Here is a 23938-nt window from a genome sequence, read left to right on the forward strand (position 1 = left end):
TGTTTGATCATTACTGCCTGATGATGTCTGATGAGCTGTACCTGTACCTGTGCAAACTGAACTCAATAAAAGCCCACTGAGGAACAGGCTCAAGGCTCTTTTCCTCTAAGAGATCGGCCACCTTTCTCCCCCAAGTAGATCATGTCTTGGTTAACTTACTCTCATCTGTGGACGCGGGGGGCAGCACTCTGTGGGCAGAGCCCCTCCACATACAATCTCAGTCATACAAAGTGTCCAGAAGAGGCAAATGCATAATCTCCTGGCCGCCTTACTTTCCCTGCCTGACTTAAGCCTGAGACAATACACGAGAACAGGAGCAGCCCTGGGCAGGAACAGGCAGAAATGAGTTGCTTCCAGGGTGGAGAGGGAAATAAAAAGTGGCTGCTAACAGGTCCAGAGTTTCTTTTGAGGGGTGGTGAAATGTTCTGGACACAGTAGTGACAGTGAATAGACTAAAAACCAATGAATTGTACATTTTTAAAAGTTGGATTTTATGGTATGTGAATTATATCTCAATTTCTAAAAGCATATGATAGTTTCATAAATCTATAAATAAAAATAAGATCAGATGTGTGCAAGGAAGAAAAAGCTCCTCGGCGAAGTCATGGCCTCTGGTCTTCGACCCACTTTAAAAGCTGAACACAGAGGGCACACATTCCGAGCTTCTCTTCTTGATCGCACAGCTCTTCTGGGCGAGATGACAAGGAAGGTGTAATGTGAGCCTACTTCCCCCGGGATGTCCAACTTCTCAAGGATGCGGAGCACCTACACTTCCAGCACCTGGTGTGTGTGAGAAAGGACCAGACCAAGGGCCAGAGTGACCCTAGCAAAGTATTTTAAGTTTCACATTAGCAAGTCTCTTAAGAACTGAAACCAAGTCTTGTTTATCTTTTTATTGTTAATGCCCCAGGACTTTAGCGCACAGTAAGTGCTTCGTATAACGTGCACGACTGACTCCTTGGACATGACTGACTCCTTGGACACCGTCACACACCTCCTCTGAGTGCCCAAAGCCCCTCAACACTAACGCCTTTCCAGGCCTCCAACCCCAACCACCTCCCTGCTACCTACTATTCATAGAATAGGGGAGGAACTGCACTGGTAATCAGGAGTTGCACTTTCTATTGCAACTTTTCCATTTACTGGGTGACTCTGAGAAAGTCACTAACTTCTCACTCTCACCCATAAAGCAGAGATATTACATATATGAAACAATTTCAAGTATTAAACTGATATACTATGAAAGTTCTTTGTAAATTATAAACTTATAAGTTAGCAATTTTATTTATATACTCCAAAATTTTCCATATATAATCCAGAATTCTCAGTACCAACACAACTACAACTTGCTTTGCCAATAAAGATCTCCCCTAACATCAGGAAAGCAATCAGATTAAGAGAATTTACAGTGAATGAGTGGTTCTGAAACAACACTGGAATTAAAGAAACACCCCTTACACTAAGTCACAGAAACCCAGCAAACACACTGAAATGTTCAACAGCTGCCATGGACAGTCAGGGCCCCAGTGACGCAGACGTCTCCCTGCACCTTGCTCCCACGGCACCCCATGAGAATACGACTCAGTATAATCTTCAAAGGTTATATTTACATTTAAGAATACAAACTGTTTTTGAATCAAATAAATTAGCCAAATTTCAGAAAGCACTGAAAGACTTTTGTTCAGTAAAAAGTTGCAAGAGAAAGGTACAGCGTGCCTCAGAGGCCCTGCAGGCCCGCCCTTCCCCTCGCCACGCCCTCCCGCCGCAGCCTGCACCGCCAGGGCGCCTGACGCCAGGGCGCCTGACACCTGGCTCTCCAGCCTCTCCCGCCTCGGCCCGGCCTGTCTGCGCAATGAACCTAACAGAAACGACAAAGACTTGACCACATTTTGGTCCTGGGTCTCCTCTCTGGATCCAAACCACACAAGGAGGGCTTCACCTAACTCAAGATTTACCTGTTGGCAGGTGAGAGAAAGATAAGCAGTTTACATCTTATAACTTAAAAATACCGAGGAGTAGTTTTAGTTCACGCAACTTTTAAAAATTCAAATATAACCAACTCTTCAGAAATTTCAAAAAATAAGTTTTACCTAAATTTTAAAACAACCAGAAAAATATACTCAAATTCCCTAATAAACACAAGATTTGAAATCTTTCATTCAACTTAAATACAAACCTGTATGGGTGGAATATCTGGTAGCGATGGAAGGTTTTCTGGATTGGTGACCGAGGGGATCAGCTCTATTGCTGTGACGGACGGGCTGGTGGGGCCGCGATTCGCACTTGCCATAGTGGCTGTGGTGGGGCTGGTCGGATTGATCGTGTTGTGCGCCGACACGACAGGGAAGGGCCCGGCATGCCCCGGGTTTGAGTGCTGTCAGGGAGGAAAGTGTCATCATCACTAACTGGCCAAGATAATCCTCACAGGAATGTACCCTGACAACCAGTTTCAACTTAGGAAGGATATACGGGTGTCTGATACCTATGGTTGAGAAACAAAGAAGCAAGCCCTCTCAAGCTTACACAGGTAAAAAACTGTAATTCTAACTTAAGTCTTTTCATTTTTCTATTCATTTTTGTGCAGTATTTAGGAGAAAACAGATTTGGCAGAGATTTTCAACCTGTCAGTCTGGTAACATGGTCTCACTCAGAACAAAGATGTATGTAACTAGAAACCCCCAAGTAAGTCTTCATACAGCATACCAGCAAAACCACCGTTCTGTCTGCATTCCTCTTTTGAGTCTTTGTGTTTTTAAAAATAAAAGTAATAAGCCCTGGCTGGTTCAGTAGATTGAGTGCTGGCCTGCAAACCAAAGTGTTGCTGGTTAAATTCCAAATGAGGGCACATACCTGGGTTGTGGGCTGGGTCCCCAGTAGGGAACACATGAGAGGCAACTGCAAATTGATATTTCTCTCTTTCTCCCTCCCTTCCCCTCTGTCTAAACACAAATAAAATCTTTTTTAAAAAAAGCAAACCTATGACAATTCCTAATCCCATCTACCACAGCCCCAGGGTTTGAGAGAGAGGGAGGGAGGGAAAGGGGGGGAAAGGGGGAGGGAGGGGGAGGGAGAGGGGAAGCAGAGGTGCAACGAGGCTGTCAAGCTGCTGGTCAAGTGCCTAGCTCCAAAACCTGCATACTAATCTTCAAGTGGGTTCTGATATGTGATGAACAACAAAAATTAAGATAAAGACTTGATAAGATTTTTTTAAGTTTTCACAGCTCATTGTGAGATTAAGCTTTGATAACCTAGAAAATGCCCAAAGAATTGAGAAATATTCATTTAATTCCCAGATACGTACTTTTGAGAACAAGTTTCCCAAGCGTTACATTAAAAAAAAACCTCCCACACAAGCTAGTAATAAAAACTGATGTTGAAATTCTGACTTACTCGAACAGTAAGAGGCACACAAACGTACACAACTGGGAAGGAGTGGGAAAGGTTCCACTTCACTCACAAAGAAATGCAGATCCAAAAAAATTTTACTGTTTCCTAATATTCTTCAAGCATGTGAACATGTATGTTGTTTGAACAACTGTACAGGAATAATTGTAATAAAATCTGATCTAAAGATAGTCAAAGTTCAATAACAGCCTTACTATCACTAGATATTTAAGAATTTTTAAATTAAAAGACATTTTTCCACAGAAAAATTCCAAGACTGATTTATAACTTCATCAAACAAATATACATATTATGATAAAATGCTATAGAAGAATTAATAGAAGAGACAGTCAACTTCCAGGAAAGAAGGGAGTGTAAAATGTTGACTTTCAAAAGACTGTGCACCCTGGCCGATGTGGCCCAGTTGTTGGAATGTCGTCCCGTAAACCAAAAGGTTGCAGGTCCAATTCTCCATCAGGGCACATGCCCAGGTTACAGGTCCAGTCTCCAGTCAGGGCCCACTTGGAAGGCAAACTATTGACGTTTCTCTCTCACATGGATGTTTTTCCCCATCTCTTCCTCCCTTCCCCTCCCTCTAAAATCAATGAGCATGTCCTCAGGAGAAGAATTAGAAAAAAGAGGAAGAGTATGCCATGGTATTTGGGACTCCAGTGGATTCACTCACTAGAACAAAATAAAGGTTTTAGCCACGGCCAGTGTGTGGCTCAGTTGGTTGGAGCGTCGTCCCAGAACTGAAAGGTTATGGGTTCGATTCCTGGTCAGGAAGTACACCAGGTCTTGAGTTCAATACCTGGTTGGGGTACTTTTGATGGCAACCATTCCACGTTTCTCTCTCTCTCCCCCTTGCTCTTTGTAAAAGCAATGAAAAAATATCCTCAGGTGAGGATAAAATAAATTTTTTAAACTGTGTTTTACTTTATGTAAGTATTTACAACATACCAGAAACAAACCATATCCTTGCAACCATTTACACTTAAACTTATAATGAAAACGTGAGGGAGCACATATTTTTCCAAAGCCTTTCCAGAAGTACCTGGGCCAAAAGTTGAGGGCCCGCTGCTCTAGGAAGACAGTATTTGTCAATTTTAGTACACAGATGGAACCAAGAGAGTTAGTAAACATTTACACATTTCTGAGTATCCACTCCTAGAAATTGATTCGGAGGGTATGGCTTTGAAGCTGTTTCTGACAAGGCCTCCGAGTCACTCTGATGGTCTTTAAAGAAACATCACTGTTAAAAAGTGGACTGCATTATTTTATAACTAAAAAACCCATGTAAAAGTAGCTTCATTTCAAAATCATGTCTCTGCCCTGACCAGTGTGGCTCAGATAATTACGCAATGCCCTGCAAAGCAGAAGGGTCATCAGGTTGACTCCTGCTCAAAGCACCTGCCTAGGTTGCAGGTTTGGTCCCTGGTTGTGACACTTGTGAGAGGCAACCAATTGATGTTTCTTTCTCACGTTGATGTTTCTCTCCTCTTTGTCTCTCCCTTCCCCCTTCTCTAAAAGTAAATAAATAAAATCTTTAAAAATCTAATGTCCCCTATATAAAGATAATCGATCTGTTATATTATTCCAGAAAAGATAGAAAATGTGTCTCTAAATACATTTATTTTTAAGGGTAGGCTTATCTATATCCTGAAAAGACAGTAAGTACAGAGAAGTAAAACCAAAAATTAATAATAGCACAAGCTCATTTTCAAAGTCCTTTTTATATATTAGGTTCAAAACTTCATGTTTAAAAGAGCAAAAAAAACACTGCAGGAAACTAAGGTTCTAATCTCGATTTCACCATTGTACCTTGTGGTTGTGGGCAAATAATGAGCTCCTGTGTTACTTAACTCTGTAAAATGAATCGGGAGGACTAGATTAAGGGTTCTAAACCCAGAGTACATAAAAGATTTAATGGCGTCAAATAAACTCTTAAAACGAAATACAAAATGTTATATCTATGTGCATTTTTCTGGGACAAGAAGATACACAGCATTTCACAAATTCTCAAAGGTGTCAATGACCTGACCCGCCTCCCACCAAGTGATTAAGAAAAACGGAGTCTTTTAGTTTTAAAATCGTGTGATTCTTACAAATGTAACTCTAGGCATACTTGTCTTTGGAGGTGCGGCTGCATCATGGAATACTGAGGGCCGCTGTGCCGGGGAATCCCTGATATCCGGGCAGCGTTCTGGGCCAGTCTCATCTGATGGGCTTGGAAAGGTCCACAGTTCATGCTGTTCCTCTGCATTGCTTGCACACTGATCAGCCTGGGGGGCTACGGAGGGCAGAGACTGCATTTACATAATGTTTTGACTACATTTATATTTCTCATAAAATGTTATGGTGAAAGTAACTCAGTCAGGATACATAAGAGCATAAATTAAAAAACGAGTAAGTCATTCACCCCATCTCTAGCCCAAAAGCCCCTTCTCTCCAGGTTTTATGTGTTTAAAGCATTAACTTTCCCAACTCCAGATTAAGATCTGATTTGGATAGGGGAAGAGAAGGCAGGAGAGATACAAGGATGGGAATGGTTTTAACAAAAGCCCAAAGCATGTATTAGAAATTGGGCAAAAATAATCTGGCTCTTTGGCCCAAAACCACATGTATAAACCAAAAAAAAAAAAAACCAGGTATGGAAGAACAATAATTTGTGTACCAGTGAGTTAATTGTGTTTCCCATGCTTACTTACTGTCCTTCCTCACAATTGCCCCGCCATACCCAGAACAAATATTTAAACTCTGACCTTGGAGCTCTTTCCCTACATGTCACTTTGAAATGCATGATTCATCTATAGGGGACAGTGTGAAGTCCTGAAGTCTTCACCAGTCATATCGAAATGCAGTGATGTAATACCCACCTGCTGTTGTAACATCTGAGGGGCTGCCTGTCGTGGATGCTGCTGTGTCGTTGTCGTCGTTGTCGCTACAGGTGCGGGGGGTTGCTGCATCCTCATTTGTTGCAACTGCTGATGCTTCTGTGCATACACTTGCTGTTGCATGTGCTGGAGTCGAAGCTGTGCTAAGTTAATCTGTCCAGGGGTTTTACTAATGTGGTTTGTCCCTGGAGGGACTTGCCCGACTACAACATTAGGAGTATACCCAGGAGCTGGTTTACTCTCTATTACTAGATTACCTGAAAGATTTAAAAAATGAAAATGATTTGCATATAATCAAATAAATCATCTACACTTTGTGGATTAATCATTATCTTTTCCCCTTTCCTCTGAAAACTCTCAGAACTCAAAGCTTCCAACAGTACAGTAGAAATGGGAGCTAGGTTTAAAAGATGATAAAGATCAGAAACCTAGTACAGTCCAAAGCCAAATAACTGACTTTTGATTATTCAGAATATATTCTTTTATTTATATACATGTACAGAAAATGAAAGAGCTAAAAGAGATGTTATCAGAGGAGGCACATCTAGTCCATCTAAATCAATTCTCCTTTGACAAGATACAAGAATACTCAAGATTACAATTGCTGATTCCATCTGCCTTTGAATTGCCAAAATACGCAGGGCAGAATACTACAATGCTACGAAACTGCCTCCTGTGGAAATATGTCCTTAGAAATGACAATTTTCCTTACTTTTCACAGAGCCCATTGCTTTCTAAAAGGAGGAAGAAATTTCAGGAAGGTCTGATATGAAGTAGAGCTGACAAACCTTTCCTGTAATGAGCCAGATAGTTTAGGCTTCACGAAAACTGTCATATATTCTTTTTTTATTCATTTCTTTTTACAACCCTTTAAAATGTAAAAAACTTTAGCTATCATGCCACTCAAAAACAGTTTGCTGATGCCTGATCTAAGGCTATAGCCAAATTTGAACAAACACAGAGATTACTTTTTTATGGAAGGCCATCGCTTCTGCTTTTACAGCTTCCAATGGTAAGGGTCTGGCTACTTGAAAAGCGAGTTTACGCCATCTGTACCCAGCTCTGCTGGTCAAGTTTTACGGTTTTGCCTTAGTACAAGCGGAGCAACTGGTCCGTTGCTCTGTAACTCTCATCGGTGGTCTGTAGTCCCCCACTGTGGAGTGACAAAAGCAAAGTCCGTTTCTCCACCATGTGAAAGAAGCTACTCTGACCCTTCAAACACTCCTCAGGACACGCCTCTCAGACACATCAGCATCCTGGACGTCCTCCTCTAGAGGACGAGGTGGGACAATTACATACAAACTACTGAGCATCTAACACGTTCTTCCAGGCAGCTAAGACCTGTTCGCTGGGTTTTCAATATGAAACAGCCAATGTCAATTTAAAAGATGTGGGGAAATGTTTAGAATGATACACATTTTTAAAACTATACAAGAAACTCTCAATATTCTTAAAAATGTAATGAACATAGTCTAAGTGAGTTTCCAATGAAAAACATATTTTCCAAGTTTATATGTTAGAGTGAAGTTAAAAAAATTTCAGTATCTAAAATTTGCTTCAGATGCTTCCTCCTCCTAATTCAGTGTTTCAAGTTAAATTCATAAAACTAATTATTTCTCACCTAAATTGACTACATTCTTTGCCCAGAAGGTGGGATCACAATGGAAACGTATTGCTCCATTAGCAGCAGGGACAGGATCACAACGAGCTTTCAAAATATGGCGCAATTGAAAAGTAATCTTAAAGGGAAAAAATTCACATTAGTCTTAAAATTAAGTACCACTTGAAAAAACATACAAGGTAAAGACATAAAAGCTCACGTAGCCCCACAGTGCCAGTCTCAAAAGAGACAGGATCAGCGCTGAAAGACCACCTAGTATCTACATCAGCAATCAAATGCACATGCTTGAGTTTCTGCCATTCTGGTGGTGCCTTCAAAATAGAATACTGTGGGATTCCACTCATATGAAATTCCATAAAAGACAGAAATCAGGCTAATAATTGCCTAGGGCCAGGGGTAGAGGGGAACGAGGAAACTTTGGTGGCTGATGGAGATTTTCTGTATCTTGATGTGGTAGTGAACACATCTACCAAAATTCAAAGTCTACGCTTTAAACAGGTGCAGTTCACTAAATGCGCAATAAAGCTGCCTTAACATAAAGACCCCGCGTGTCTCACCAGTCGCTTGCTGTACAGCAGGGCTGTGCTGCTGCCACTTGCAATCGCCCAGTTTGTGAAGTTCATAACGTGCTTCACCTGCCGGGACAGGCCTGTGATGTCATTCTGCTGCTGCAGTAACTTCATCTGTCTTTCTTTTGTAACATTCTGAAACAGAACAAGAGATTCACCAAAGAATTCTATGTGAAAAAAAAAAATCAAGTCATAATTTCTATTGAAAACGAACACAGTACGTCTATTTCTTTTTAAGAATGGGAACAGTACAAACAGAAGCTAAAAACGGGCAAGTTAACGAGTTCCTCATTATTCAATGAGCCATTAATCAAGTGAAGACTCACTCACGAAAATGGGACCGAAAATTAGTTCTCCAGACTAAAAAGGACATTCCATATACAGAAATTAATGTTACATATATATTATTTTCCTTCAAAAGATTAAATGTCTTTGTTAAAGATAGCATCTTTCTATATTAGGCTAATCCAGCAATTTTCAACCAGTGTGCTGCAAGAATTTTTGAAGCATGCAATACCTGACAGTATAGTCAGGGGCACTGGTGTCTTTTCCCTTAGATTGTCACATTAAAAAATGACAACATGCCCTGGCCAGTGTAGCTCAGCTGACTGAAGCGCTGTCCCATAAACCAAAAGGCTGCAGGTTTGATCCCCAGTCAGGGCACATGTCTAGGCTGCATGTTCAGTTCCCACTCGGGGCACGTACAAGAGGCAACCGATGGATGTTTCTCTCTCTCTCATCAATGTTTCTCTCCTCTCTGTCTCCTTCCCTTTCCCTCTCTCTAAAGTCAATAAGCATGTCCTTGGGTGAGGATAAAAAATTTTTAAATGATAACAGCCAACACGATAATAGCTATCTAGTGCAAAGGATCCAAAATTATGCTTACTTTTTATCAGATCAGCAAAAAAATGTATTTTTTAGTGTGCCAGAGAATTTTAGTAATTAGTTTACGTGTGCCATAAGATGAAAGAGGTTGAAAATTGCTGGGCTAACCCATTATATGGAGTCTGTTGTGTAATAAGCTCAGAAATAACCTTCAGAAATAACGTTATATAATCTTATTACACTTCTCAGGCCAAAGAAAACTTCCTGTTACCAGTGCCCCCTCCGGGCGCGGCATGAGGTGGATGTTCAAATCTCGTCTTTTAAATACTCAGACAAAATGAGAAAGATGAACTTTAAAGCTCTAGAGTAGAGGTTAGGGAAACTTTTGATCTGACAAAAGTACATAAAGAACAAGTGACTAAGTGAGGGTTGAAGGAAAGAGGAATCTGGAAGAAACGCTACAGAAGAAAAATGAACTGCCTTCTGGGAAGCATGACCCCCAGAAAGGAGAGGTGACGCCCACCGTGCTCTGACACTGGCCTAGCACACAGAACCACCCATCTACTTCCTTCTCAACCCCTCTTCAGTCAACTTGATTTATTGGACAATTTTCTCCTAAGGAAACAAGTGTCTCATTTTATAATGTAAATTAATGAGTAACAGTATCCAGCTGACAAAAGTTTGACACCTTCACTGGAAATCATCCCTCTTATAAAACCTAGGAAAAACTCTTTTTTCTACAAAGTTCCGGAACACATTACACTAGAAAACATCTATTATTTCAATTATCATCAACAGAGTGTGTGGCAAATTTACTATTAGGTATTTATGAATATTTTAGCATTACAAGGCATCTCTTAATTCCACAGTTCTTGAAATGGCTTAAAAACATTATTTTAGACCTATAGTAAAACTGCATTTACAGTAAGTTAAAAGTCATCAAAAATAGCGCCCTGGCTGGCATAGCTCAGTGGATTGAGTGTGGGCCTTCAACCCACACGATTGCGGTTCGATTCCCAGTCAGGGCACATGCCTAGGTTGAAGGCCAGTTCCCAGCAGAGAACTCATGAGAGGCAACCATACATTGATACTTCTCTCCTTCCCTTCCCTTCTAAAGATAAATAAATAAAATCTTAAAAAAAAATAGTTATATACTCAGTGTTCTCTCTATTAACAGAGTCTTTTTGAAAACAAAAATCTATCAGGTTTAAGTGCCACTGGCTAGATATATAACAGGAAAGAAACCACCAACTTTAATGATATGTGTTAGAGCCCTGGCTGGTGTGGCTCAGTGGATTGAGTGCGAGCCCGTGAACCAAAGGGTCGCTGGTTCAATTACCAATCAGGGCGCATGCCTGGGTTTTGGGCTGGGTCCTCAGTGGGGGGCACATGAGAGGCAACCACACATTGATGTTTAAACCACACATTGATGTTTCCCTCCCTCCTTCTCCTTCCTTTCCCCTCTCTCTAAAAATAAGTAAATAAATTATTTTTTTAGAAAACAGTATGTGTTAAAGTATGTTTGTATCTCAATGAAAAAATGAAATTCATAAATAACACTATGCTAACATAATTTCTTTAATTTGTATGTAATTATGTGTCTAATATTTCTCCAGCATTCTACAAAAAAATGGAACAGAAAAAAGATCTGCTATGGAAAATCTGAAGTTAATAGTAATGAAGTTAATCAAATACTCATGTGTAGTTGAAACTGTTATTATTAAGTGGTGCATAAAATATAACTGCCTATCATCTAAGCCTACTTAAGAGCATGAAGTTTTGAGAACCAATAAACTGTAGTCAGCAGAGATGCATCTCTGATTAAAGCTTAATTTGGGTTTCACAAAATGACTGGATTCACATCCATAAATTTACATATACAAATTAATCTCCAATATGCAAAAAAAAGACCTAATATAACAAAACTCAGTACTTTTAAAGTTTACAAATTTCAAAATGAGCAATTTTTGTAAAACTATGGAGTATTTTTAAAATAAAGTGAAACATGCAAATGATTCAAGCAGGCTCCCAATATACATTCATATGCAGGTAAAAGTTAAATTGGGAAGGGGGACACCAATATCATCACATTGGTGATGTGATGGTCAGCCTTGTCTGCATTTACGTCACATTTTAGTAATAATTCTTTCATTCCTAAGAGGACAACACTCTCTCCTAATTTACATAGCTAAAATCAGTGGTATTAAATTGTGGGGCAAAGTAACTAACTCGAAAAAAGGTCCATTTTCCAACAGCACATGAAAAAAATTTTTGTACTTTACTCCCCTATCCCCCACAACCAATCTAAAAGAGCCTTCAATAAACATTAAAAACAGCTAAAGAGTAAGAGAAGCGGTTTTTGTTGAGTTTGGCTTTGAACCATACCTCTAGCTGCTGTAAGAGAGATTTTCCCTTCTTATTAATTTCATTGATAAGGGTGAAAATGGCCACTTTTATTTCCTGTTCTACTCGCTTGTTAGTCTCGTTTACTTCTTTTATCCTGAAGAGAAATGCATCATCAGGTTATCAATTTATCTCTAAATCATCAACTATTACAGAAATTCATCCATTCTGGGCACTTAACCAAGCAATTAAAATTAAACCTTTGTCAAAATGTGTAACTTATGTTTCAGCAGACCCAACCACTCAATTTAGTCAAAACAAGTTATATATATAGACAAAGAATGGATTAAATATTGTCATTTTAAATTAAATTCATAAAGGCCAGTTTATTAATCTAGATGGTACTCTCCTCTAGTTCCTATAACGAACATATTATACAGACATTTGGCATCAACAACGGCTGGTTAGTATCAATTCTGGCACACTGATTCTAATTAATCTTAATGCTTTTCAAGAACAATGTGCAAAAAAAACCCCAATGTTGCAACCAATAATTATCTTTTCAAATAGTAGGAATTAAGCTTAGAGGCATTAATTTTCATTTATAACTTATCCACTTCACACATGGGTCCTAACATACCCCTTTCACGGATCTTCTCAAAATAGTTTCTTACTGCATGCAGTTAAAGGCATAAAACATTTCAATCCATTCCTTCAAAATAGCTATTAAAGGTTCTAGAAATAGATGTAAGTTACCACTGTGGCTGAAAGTTTTTGTTGCAAATATGAAATAGCTGATACCCTGTTATTTACAAATTAGAAAGGGGGAAATCCCACCGATATAAATAAATAAAATGTTAAACAACAATAAGGAAGCCTTCGACTTTCAAAGATGAAGGCGCCTTCAGCTCTGCTTCTGTACAAACCATATATAACCCACACTTTCAACCCCCAAAATGACCTTAATTTGCCAAAATCAAATCTGAGTAACTTTCAACACAATCAATCGTAATAACACAGTTTTCCCTCCTTTGTCTATATATCGGTGCTTATTTGAAAACTTATTTAAAAATTGTATTCAATTCTGTCCTTAAAGTTAATGGAAAACATTTTCTAAAAAATGAGTATTCTGATTACTCATAAGACATAGGGGACTCAAAATGATTTGCCAAAGACAAAAATCATCAAATGTGCTCAAAGCAGAGAACAGTCAGCCACAGTCAGACTCTCAATGGACTTAGGAATGCCTATTGTATGTTCAATCATGTCAAAGAAAAAAAATGCATGTATATTAAAAAATGAAGACAGGTCATCAAAAAATGTGTCTAAAAAGGAAAGTACTATTAGAGATTTTAACACCTTTTTTTTAAGCCTTTCTGAAGATGAAAACATCAATCTTTCCAATCCTTTGCAATCTTACAAAACATAAACTTCTTGTTCTACTTCTCTACACAGATTCAAGAACATACATAAAAAACAGGGCCCTGGCTGGCATAGCTCAGTGGATTGAGTGCGGGCCTGCGAACCACACGATCGTGGTTCGATTCCCAGTCAGGGCACATGCCTGGGCTGCAGGCCAGTTCCCAGCAGGGGACTCACGAGAGGCAACCATACATGGATACTTCTCTCCTTCCCTTCCCCTCTAAAGATAAATAAATAAAATCTTAAAAAAAAAAAAAGCACCTGTTGGTGTTTAAAAAAAAAAAGAAAAATAGGCAAAAGCATGAGACTGCCATGTGCATCAACTCACCATCCTTTCTCTGAAAGACGTACATGTGTAATTTATGGGAAGACAACAGTTATTGTCTCCAGCATCACCCACAACACCTCAGCATATCCAAAACACCCTGACATACCCAAGAACCTAACCATCCGTGATTACTGTGTTATTTACATATACCTGCAACTTCTTAAGATGAAAATTCTACCACCTTACTGTTCAATGTATAATGTACTATTTTCTAACTCATAATGAACCACTCATTCATCTATTTAAGGTTTTTAGTACTATGTGAAATTTGGTTTTAAATAATCATAAAATTAACTGTTATATTCTGAAAGTACCTAAAAGTCCTATTATTTGTGCATCCAAAGAACAAACATCATCAACCCTATCCACACCTCCAGGAACACAGAAGCCTTAATTATGCCAGCTCCAAGTGCTTGTCAACCTATGTGAAGAGTCCTCATTTTGTCCATCTGTTCACTTCTGGAACTTACTCCCCACTACTTTATCAATAAACTTAATTTATTTAGAAATGAACCAATATAGACTTTTTAATACTGATGGTGTTACTGATAAAATCAATAGACTCTTCTCAGATCAAAATAAAAATTTAAGAGTTTACTATGTGCCAGAAACTGTGCTATGTATTCACCTTACAATAATACTATTAATAAGTACTGTTTTTTAGTGCTTGTTTTAGATGAGAAAATAAATCTGCCCACCACTCTTCACACTCTCCTCTATTCTGTGTCTTCAATAGTCTGTAGTTAAAATTTTGTAATTCAACTATATGTATCAATTGCATTTTTCACATTTAACTAAGGCTTACCAAGATTAGAGTCTTACTAATTATAAAAACAGTCAAAGACATACCCAACCTAAAAGACTATTCAAAATTTTGGTCTATTAAATTTTACTTAATTAACAAATACAGTCTAAACTGAAACTTATACCATTTACCCCTCCCCCAAAACAGTATTTTAATATGCTTAATATTAAAAGAAAAAATTTAAATTGGACCATGTTTAATAATTATGAAAGTGAAATTACAGTTTTACGACAACATACTTACCTATTCTGCACCTGAGTAGCTGCAAAATGAACATAATTCTTCTTCTCAAGAAGTTTGGCCAGTAGGTTCTCAATTGCACCTTTCTGGTTTTGAAAAGCTTCTTCTAAAAACTGGTACCTTAAAACCAAAACAAAAATGACATTTAAAACAGGAAATTTATGATGAATATTTTGGAACTGAAACATTGCTGCATGGGTAAGCCCTGACACCTTCCTTAAATGGATCAACATTCTATGCTGGCCATGCATACCTGTGTCATGTCAACTTTTAACTACCAGTCCCTCCCCATCAGACCCAATGTTGAAAAGCCATTGTAAGATTAAAGAACTACTCAAAAACTGTTCAAGTGTTGGCTCTTTACATTAGAATTTTGATTCAAGATTAAATTTTTTTTAAGAAATCCTAATACTGGCATATGTGGTATACATTTTATACCATAAGATATAATCACATCATAGAAAATACTTTCCAAAGAAAATCACCCATATTTCCAACATCATAGAATTGCTACCACTGTAATATATAATTCCTCAGACTCTTATTATGCATCTTTAGATTCAACTGTGATCATAATGTACATGCAATTTTGCATCTGACTTAGTCTTTCTTTATTTGGTCTTTATAATCACCACTTAAAACATTTTTTCAGTTCTAGATGCTTTATGTTGTCAAATTTTTCCAAAAAGAGCTTATCAAAGAAAAAAATCACTGATATCAGTTTTATTGTAACTATCAACATGAGTGATGTATGTTAAAATTTTCTAATATTACAAGAGTGAAAATTAAGACTTGATAGTAAAGACTATCAAGTCACTGGTTACTAGAAGGCAGAATAATTTTCTTTGCTACAGTTTCATTTTCTTTGTGTAAATTGTTCATTCAGTCAACAAATATTCTGGGGCTTCTTCTATATGCTAGGAATACATGGATTTAAAAAATCTATTATTCATATGCTCATAATAAATCAGCACAAAGATAAAATGATAGCTAGCACAATGACAAGAGCTATGAGGGACGTATATAAGGTCTGCCCAGAAAAAGTCCAGACGTTGTTAATACAACAAGAACAGTTTGCATAACATCAATATAAACTGGCAGCCAAGGAGAGTGGACTGGAATGTGCATGTGTGGACAATGATGACTTCACTGTACTACTAGTCAGTAGGGGTGGTAGACGCTGTTGAGTGAGCATGTGCCACTGTGTGGCCATCACATTCAAAATGACTGAGCAAGTAGAACACTGCACTGAATTTTGTGTTAAGCTTGAACATTCCTCCACAAATACTACTGAGATGATTCAGAAGGCCACGGCCATGGGCAACTGGGCACTGGCAGCTTCATCACAACACCACGCCTGCTCTTGCATCACATCTGCAGTTTTTTGGTGAAACATCAAATCACCCGGGTTACTCAGATTTTTTTACCCAAAGCTAAAATCACCTTTGCAAAGAAAGAGATTTCAGATCATTGATGAGATTCAGGAAAATATGATGGGCAGCTGATGGCGACTGGGAGAACTGGGTGAGGTCCCAATGTGCCTACTCTGAAGGGGGCCGAGGCATCATTGGGCTGTGTCTCTGTTTTTCACATTACACGGCTAGATACTTTCTGTTCAGACCTCCTATCTAGTTTGCAACAGGAGACTACCTTATTCTGTCTCACGACCAAGGAGAGTTTCACATGGAAGTCACAACAAAGGCACACGGGAACTAGAAATAATTCAATGTAGCCAAAGAAAACCATGCAAAGGTCAGAATATGAGACAATGACTAATAAACTTGAGAACAGACTGTGAAGGGCTGAGTATAACCAGACTAATTTTTGGATTTTCATTCTCTCAGTAATGGGAAACCTTTGAAGAATTCTAACCAAGATGTAGTATACAGACAGACACACATTCTAGGACAATAATCAGACAAGAATACAAATGACAGACCCAAAGAAGAAAGAAGGGGAAGAGCAACTAGAAACCTACGATGGTAGCTCTGATGAGTAATCAAAGTATAAAACCAGTCAGTACAGTTAAACAAGTAAGCTTGAACAACAAACTGTATCAGAGAGATCGGCACCTTGGTGATTTGGGAGTTCATCTGGCTCGAGTTAAAGAAAGTGAGATCCACAGTATAACCTAAAAATTGAATGTCTAGCTAAGGCAGAGTCAAAGCAGGGAGGGGTATCACTGGAACTAAGGAATTCAAGCTACTACCAAAGTTCTAACTGTCTATAGGGATACCGAAATCACTATAGGCAGGAACTGAGATGAACAGGAAGACTAGAAGCTATCTATCTAGGTACCTGGGTCTTCACTGAAATCTCAGTGAAGGTAAATACAGGAGGAAAGGTGATATAGTTGTAAGCATTAAAGAAAGTTTTCCTATGGTGAGATTCAAGAGATAAAGGAAAAATAAAAAGCAGTATAAGAACTAAGTATAAAGCAGTATGGGAACCATCAGTGTTACAGGGAACGTCTGGCAATGAGGTTTCTATTTTGTGCAGTAAGAATTTTTTACTGTAGCAAAATAGACATTAAAAATTTACCATTTTACAATTTTAAGGCAAATATTTTAACGCAAAAATACTGCTGTCTATATTGTACAGTCTAGCACATTATAATTTGCATTAGATATTAATTAAACAGCACAAAAACATGTGGGCACCTTAAAGAGCTTTTAAAAAAGAGGTCCTACTGTTACCAAGGTGACCCAAAGACTGCTCCTTCATTGAAGAGCAGCACTTATTTACCATAATTTCTCCACATTCAAAATATAATTTTTGTTAAATTTGTAAAAATAAAGTAGAAATATGGGATTAGCTTGTTTAACCCTTTTGACCTAATAAGCTTTATATTGTGAGGAAGAAAATCTTTTGACGCAGTTTGATTATGTCAGCACAAAAAGAAAAGCGCTGGGTAGAAAGGTGCCAGAATCATAATCCACAAATATTTAATTGAGAAGTTTTATCTTGTACAAATTCATTTCTCTTTTCCCCTAAAAGTAAATGTTTCAGAATCCTCTTTCCAAAAACATCTTTGTTGCTTTCACATGAACAAGTAGCAAGGAAACACACTGGGAATACACGTAGGGGAAAGTGTGCATCATCTCCTTCCCTCACATACATAAGAGTTTACGACTGAGCTGGATGTTAAAAATGTGTAAGAGCTTTCTAGGTAATAAACACACTTGGGAGAAAGATGCTTTCTTTTTTTCTTTAAAGATTTTTCTTTACTTTTAGACAGAGGAGAAGGGTCAGAGAAAGAGAGGGAGAGAAACATCCATGTGTGGTTGCGTTTCGAGTGCCCCCTACTTGGGACCTAGGACCTGGTCCACAACCCAGGCACGTGCCCTGACTGGGAATCAAACCAGGACTCTCTGGTTTGCAGGCCTGCACTCAATCCACTGAGCCACACCAGCCACGGCAGAAAGGTGCTTTCATTGAGGGAAAAAATATGAATGGACAAAAAATACCAATTCTGAAGCCATTTATTTTTAAAGGCCTTGGAAAAGAAGGCAAAGCTCTGAAAGTAGGTAAGTAAAGAGCCATTTTGCTGAAATTGGACTCAGATAATAAATAATAGTGAGCCATCATGATATTAGCTGCAAAGTGATGATCAGATGTCTCTGTTCACTTGAATAAATTTCAATTGTATTATTAGAAGAAAAATACTAGCTGGAGCTTGCAAAACAAAGGAGCAATAGGAAAGCAGTTTTGTCTACATCCTACTTCTGATTTTCTTAGCTAATAGAATAAACTAACACTGCATTTTCTTTTCTAACTAATCAAAATTATAACTGAAATACTTCAGAAATGGGGAGAACGAATAACCGATAAATGGATTAAATGTAAATCGGATTAATATGTAAATACATGGAAGCAGTTTCTTAAATTTTAATTTTGCATATGAAGCACTGATTCTTTTTTTCTTTAAAGATTTTATTTATTTACCTTTAGAGGGGAAGGGAAGGAGAGAGGGAGAGAAATATCAATGTATGGTTGTCTTTCGTGTGTCCCCCGCGAGGAACTGGCCTGCAGCCCAAGCATGTGCCCTGACTGGGAACCGAACTGCGATCCTCTGGTTCACAGGCCTGCGCTCAATCCACTGAGCTACACCAGCCAGGGCTGAAGCAGTGATTCTTAACATAGGCTTCTTAATCACAGTGAGCTATTTTTAATATTTCAAAATACCTAGGTAAAAGTTAGATAGGCCTGTGATTTAGTCAGGACAGGCTAAGTAAGACTTTCTGTGCTTTTGGCTAGAATTATAGAAACTCAGTATAATAAATATACCACTGGTTATTCTGGTTTTGAACAGAATTCATTGCTATGCTTACATGCTTTTTTCTTATTAAGAAATGAATTAATGCAGTTCACTAAAGTTTTTGAAAATCTGGTTCTCATAAGTAAATAATGTGCAATGAGTAATAAAAGGATTATTTTTTAAAAGGCTGAGAATCACTTAGCTAATAACTTAGAGCTAAAACTTTTGAATGCACATTTAGAATCTTATCAGGTCCTGGGCTGCACAGGAATTCTGCTATTCTTGCCAAGTAATTACAGTAGTATTATTCTTAGTAATTCAGCACGTAAACAATTGGCAAGATTTTACTCTGGCACTCCTAGGGAAATAAGTCATCTTAGTTTGTATCCAAACTGTATACCAAAAAATAAAATAGTAATTCTGACTCAGTTTCTTTAATTCAGATATTCCACTTAAAACTTACATAATATTTCACATATACACTAGAGGTTCCATGAGAACCTTTACCCACTTGAGAAAGTATTCATTTATAGCCAATTTTGTCAAAATATCCACCCACTATGTCCTCAAGATTACTTTGAAAAAAATCCCAAACATCACACTTTATCTGAAGATTTATCAACCTATAGCTAGCAACAGCTGGCTTGTTTTGAGAACTTGTATCTCCAGGCGCTGTACTAGTAAGTGTCTCACACAGACTTCCGTCTAATCTGTAGAAAAACTTAATGACTATCTTACTAGTGCATTGCTATCTTCACAGCATGAGTTGGATGATTTGGACAGCCCTCTATGTGTAAGTCCTTAAGTATGAAATAACCATATTTATCTTATAGGACTGTTCCAAAAATTACATTGAACAAAACACACAAAGCACATAGTACTTTGCTTATAAAAGCAAAATGGGGGCTTAATGCTAGTTATCACTGCTAGTTTTAGCAGTACTTTTAAACTGTCTCCTTTGTGACAAAATAAAACCTCAATCCTTCAACAATAAAAGCTTACTATGCACATACAGAGTGTTTTGAAGAATAATTTAAAATGAGATTCTGTTCCTTATTTAAGGCTCTAAATAAAGGGGAGATAATAGCCATAAGAGTTCAGGAAGAGTTGAGAGTGGGAACTCTAAGCAACCACAATGAGAACTGAAAAGGGTGGAAATTTTGAGAAAGCTTGGGGAAGACATTAGGATTGTCCCATAAATAGAACAAAGAACCAACTTTAAATCTCAGAGTGCATGTAGTGACATCAGCTGGTATTTCGGTTACATAAGATTTCGGTTAGAACAGGCTGCTGCTTTCCATTGCTGTCTTCAAATTCACTTATCTTTTCTTCCATAGCACATGCCCTGTTGTTAATGCCACACAAGATCAGACAAAAAACTGGGCACGGAGAATAACAGCAAAAAAGGTAAGTTTTGGAACAACTCAAATAACACTAATATTATCATTGTCATCCCCAAATGGGAAGGGAAAGGGAAAATAAAAATATACTGGAAGAAATTATAATGGAGTAAAATTTTCCGTATTTGGTATAAACTATATACCTACAAATCTAAAAAGCTCAATATCTCCAAGCACAAGAAAGATTAAGGAAACCACATCAAATTTTATTTCCAAACTGCTTAAAGCCAGTGATAAAGAAAAAGTCTTAAAAGTAGCTTTAGGAACAAAGATACATTACGTAAGAGGAAAAGAGAGAGAAGAGAGCAACATCTTTGAAGTGCTAAAAGAAAACTGTAGGCCCAGAATTAGTTAAGTAGCAAAAATACCTTCCCAATGTGACGGAATTTGGGGAGAAAATATGCTCACTGCCTTTGACTGGGAGGATGGTTTCACAAGCACATCCCTATGTCACCGTAAGGCAGGTACGTGAAAGGCCTCTGACCGCAGTGTAAGAATGCACAAGAGTAACCTGCGCCTCCATCACCTCTAAAGGACTCAGGAAACTTCCAATGATGCTGTAGAAGAGAGCAGGGAAGACCCCTGAGAAGTAGCAGATGCCGAAAACCCACGTGTGGATTTTTAGACAAAGTACACGTCATCTGGTGACCAAAACTCCATTCTAGAAACGTAATAGTCCCAACCTGGTAGTGCTGTGCATTGGACAAAAGGATATTCGCTTCTTCATAGAGGAAAGGACTGTAATTCTAGGCAAAATATGCAGAAATAACTTTTCGAGGAAACAGAGAAGTTCATAGTTTAAAGTAACCATTCATAAGGAAACACGGCACCCTGAGCAAAAAACAAGGGTAAAACAAGGAAGAAACAAGGATCTACCAACAGAAGGAAAACATCCCTGCTCACTACACCTAAAGAATGAGACAGAACCTGGCAAATATTCGGGCAACTTTTAAAAAGCAGGTAAAGGGCAGACAAAGAACCTCTAATTTTTTTTGGCAACTCTTTGTGAATCTATTGTATACTTTCATATCTCAAAATGAAACATTTTTTACAAAGGCAAGTGTGATAGGCAAATTCTAAATTTTTTAAATGCAACAATGGGTTTTAATGGAAGCTTCACATAGTTACAGAGAATATTCATTAAATGATATTACTCAGAAGAAAATGCCTTTCTGTTTTGTATTTTGAGCTAAAAAATATGGGAAAAATACACAAGGTAAAAAGACATGGAGAAATCATGAATGGTACAAGGAGATCATACACACACACCTAAGTTCCAGAAGGGGAGGCAGTAAGTGTAATATTTGGAGAGATTACTGATTAAAAGTCACAATCCGGAGATTGAGAAAACCAAACCAACGGAGGAATCTCAAAAAGCAGTCAGAAACCAAAGACAGGTTACTTTAAAAAAATAATAGGTAGAAAGTTTACTGATCTCTTATGGAGCAAACAGGCAATGTTCTTACACAATCAATGTCTTGGCAACGACAAAAAGTAGTAAATGACGACCTATACATAAAATGCTACACACAGCATAAATATCTTCCAATAAAGGGAGTAAAACAGGCATCTGTGGACCGACTAAAACAAATTTGTTAATAAAACAAGTGTTTAACAATTTCAAAAGACTGAAATCATGCAAGCCACATTCTCTAACAACAATGAAATTAGATTAAAAGTCCATTAAAAAAAGATGTTTTCCATATTTGGAAGTTAAAAATAAAACCCTACAACTGACCCTCGAAGTATGCATCTGACTATCACACAGATATTTTTCAATAAATATACACTTGGTCTTTGTAACCCTGGGTTTTGCATCTGTGGATTTAGCCAACTGCAGATTAAAGACACTATTTTCGACATTCAGTTGGGACCCCAGGGACGTGGAAGGCCGACGCTCTGCGCTGTTCCGTGCCGTTTTACATGAAGCACCTGAGCACTCGCTGTCTTGGGTATCCACAAGGTGTCCTGGAATCAAGCCCCTGTGGACTGGGTTCAAGTCTGGGAGGGTCAGAAGTTTTATACAGACTTTCAAATGCACGGTGGGAGTCAGTGCCCCTATTTGTCCAAGAGACAACTGCACTCTTTAATCTATCCATTGTTCAAGGAAGAAATTACAGTGGAAATTAGAAAACATGTTGAACTGAACTATTAGAATACCTTACATCAAAATCTGAGATAGGGCAAAGGCAACACTTAATAGGAAATTGCCACTTATTAGAAAAAGAGTATGCAACTTAGTAAGCCAAGCATTCATCTCATGAAGGTAGAAAAAAGAAATATAAATAAACCCCCCAAAAGTAAAAGGAATTAAGATGGATACAGAAAATAATGTAGAAAAAATATATAAGAGTACATATTAACAAGCCAAAACGTGGTTCTTTGAAAACACTAGTATTAACACATCTGAAATGACTGATAAAAAAAAGGGGGGGAGGGCCACAAAGAGCTAATGCCTGGGATTTAAAAGCGGTCACCAACACTACAGATCTGAAGACATTAAAAAGATCTTCATGACAACTGGTGTCAAGAAATTTGAAAATTTAGATAAAATGAACAAGTTTATAGAAATACATAACTTTGCAACACTGATATAACAAAAATCTGTACCACAAAAAAATCTGAACCTGTAGTTAAAAAATAAATAGACCCAACAAATTCTCATCCCAAATACATATCCTACAGAAACATACGCACATGTATCCCAGGAGATTTTTCCTCAGATATCTGAGGAAATATTCTTATTTTTCAATTTCCCTCAACTAGAAACAACCCAAGTTATTATTTAAAAAAAAGAATAGATAAACTATATCCAGGAGGTTTCCAAACTTTGTTTTTTCATTTAAATATTTTATTTTTATCCTCCCCAGAAAACCCACTGATTGTTAGAGCGGGGAGGGAGGCAGACGGAGGCAGAGAGAAAGAACCATCAGAACGAGAGAGAAACCGTCCAACAGCTGCCTCTCCTTCACCCCCCACCCACCAGAAACCAACCCAGAACTGAAGCCACAACCGGCTACCAAACCTGTGACCTTTTGGTTTCCAGGACAACACTCCAACTGACCAACAGCCCCAACCAGGGCCCCAGACTTTCTTGGATCAGTATGCCATTTATTCCAGCAATTTCTTTTTTCACAGAACTAAAAGAAATACCTAATAGTTTCATTTATCAAGTAGCTAGGAAAAAAATTGAAACTACCAAAATTCCATATTTTTAAAGATATTTTAGTAATTCTTTATACTGTATTTTGAGGTATCCCCTCACTCAAAGGTTTTTGAAAGTATGCACAGATATGCACTGAATTCTTCTATTTGTCAGAAAGGACTGAAGGTTTTGCATGCTACAGTAAAAAAAGACAAAATACGGTGTTCTCCTTTCTTTCCACACATTCTAATTAATGAGAAAAAATTTAAACAGAGTGATGTGGTAAGAGAGGACACGAGCAGCAGGAACTCCTAGACGGCACACAGTACAGAGCTCTGGACGAGCGATGGCATTTACACCACGACCTCAGAGACAGGAACCGGCCTTGCGGAGATCGGGGACAGGGGACCAGAGGCAGGTCTCCGCTACTGCAACAGAAAACAGCCAACCAACAGGGTTTCTACTTTCGTCACAATTTTACCAATTAACAACAGTTTTAGCACCATAGTCTCAACCTGTAAGTCCCGTTGCCAAAAGGATAACTAACATTCTGAATAGCATGCTTCTCTCTCGGATTCTCCCCTGGTATCCTCTCTGTCAGGCTAGCTCTCAGCCATTCTCAGTTCTTCTCTTCCTAGTCACAAAAGCAGTCACTCTGTTGGGTGACTGACTCGCTGAGCCTGAGTTACTCAGTTTGTTTGATA

The 23938-nt window shown here is 38.2% G+C and overlaps 1 protein-coding gene across 2 annotated transcripts in view; it reads right to left on the reverse strand.

Moving 5' to 3' along the window:
* TRIM33 (tripartite motif containing 33) overlaps positions 1–23938 on the reverse strand; it is a 110694-nt gene that overhangs the window by 26476 nt on the left and 60280 nt on the right. For both annotated transcript variants that reach the window (XM_037038931.1, XM_037038930.1), the window contains exons 5-11: positions 14435–14551; positions 11679–11793; positions 8457–8603; positions 7900–8017; positions 6261–6535; positions 5510–5674; positions 2177–2374 (exon numbers count right to left, since the gene is read on the reverse strand). In XM_037038931.1, coding sequence (XP_036894826.1) covers positions 2177–2374; positions 5510–5674; positions 6261–6535; positions 7900–8017; positions 8457–8603; positions 11679–11793; positions 14435–14551 — 1135 coding nt within the window. The remainder of the gene's footprint in view (positions 1–2176; positions 2375–5509; positions 5675–6260; positions 6536–7899; positions 8018–8456; positions 8604–11678; positions 11794–14434; positions 14552–23938) is intronic.

The sequence above is a fragment of the Sturnira hondurensis genome, unplaced genomic scaffold, assembly GCF_014824575.4.
Source record: "Sturnira hondurensis isolate 20B ecotype Veracruz unplaced genomic scaffold, ASM1482457v3 Scaffold0024822, whole genome shotgun sequence".
Lineage (NCBI taxonomy): Eukaryota > Metazoa > Chordata > Mammalia > Chiroptera > Phyllostomidae > Sturnira > Sturnira hondurensis.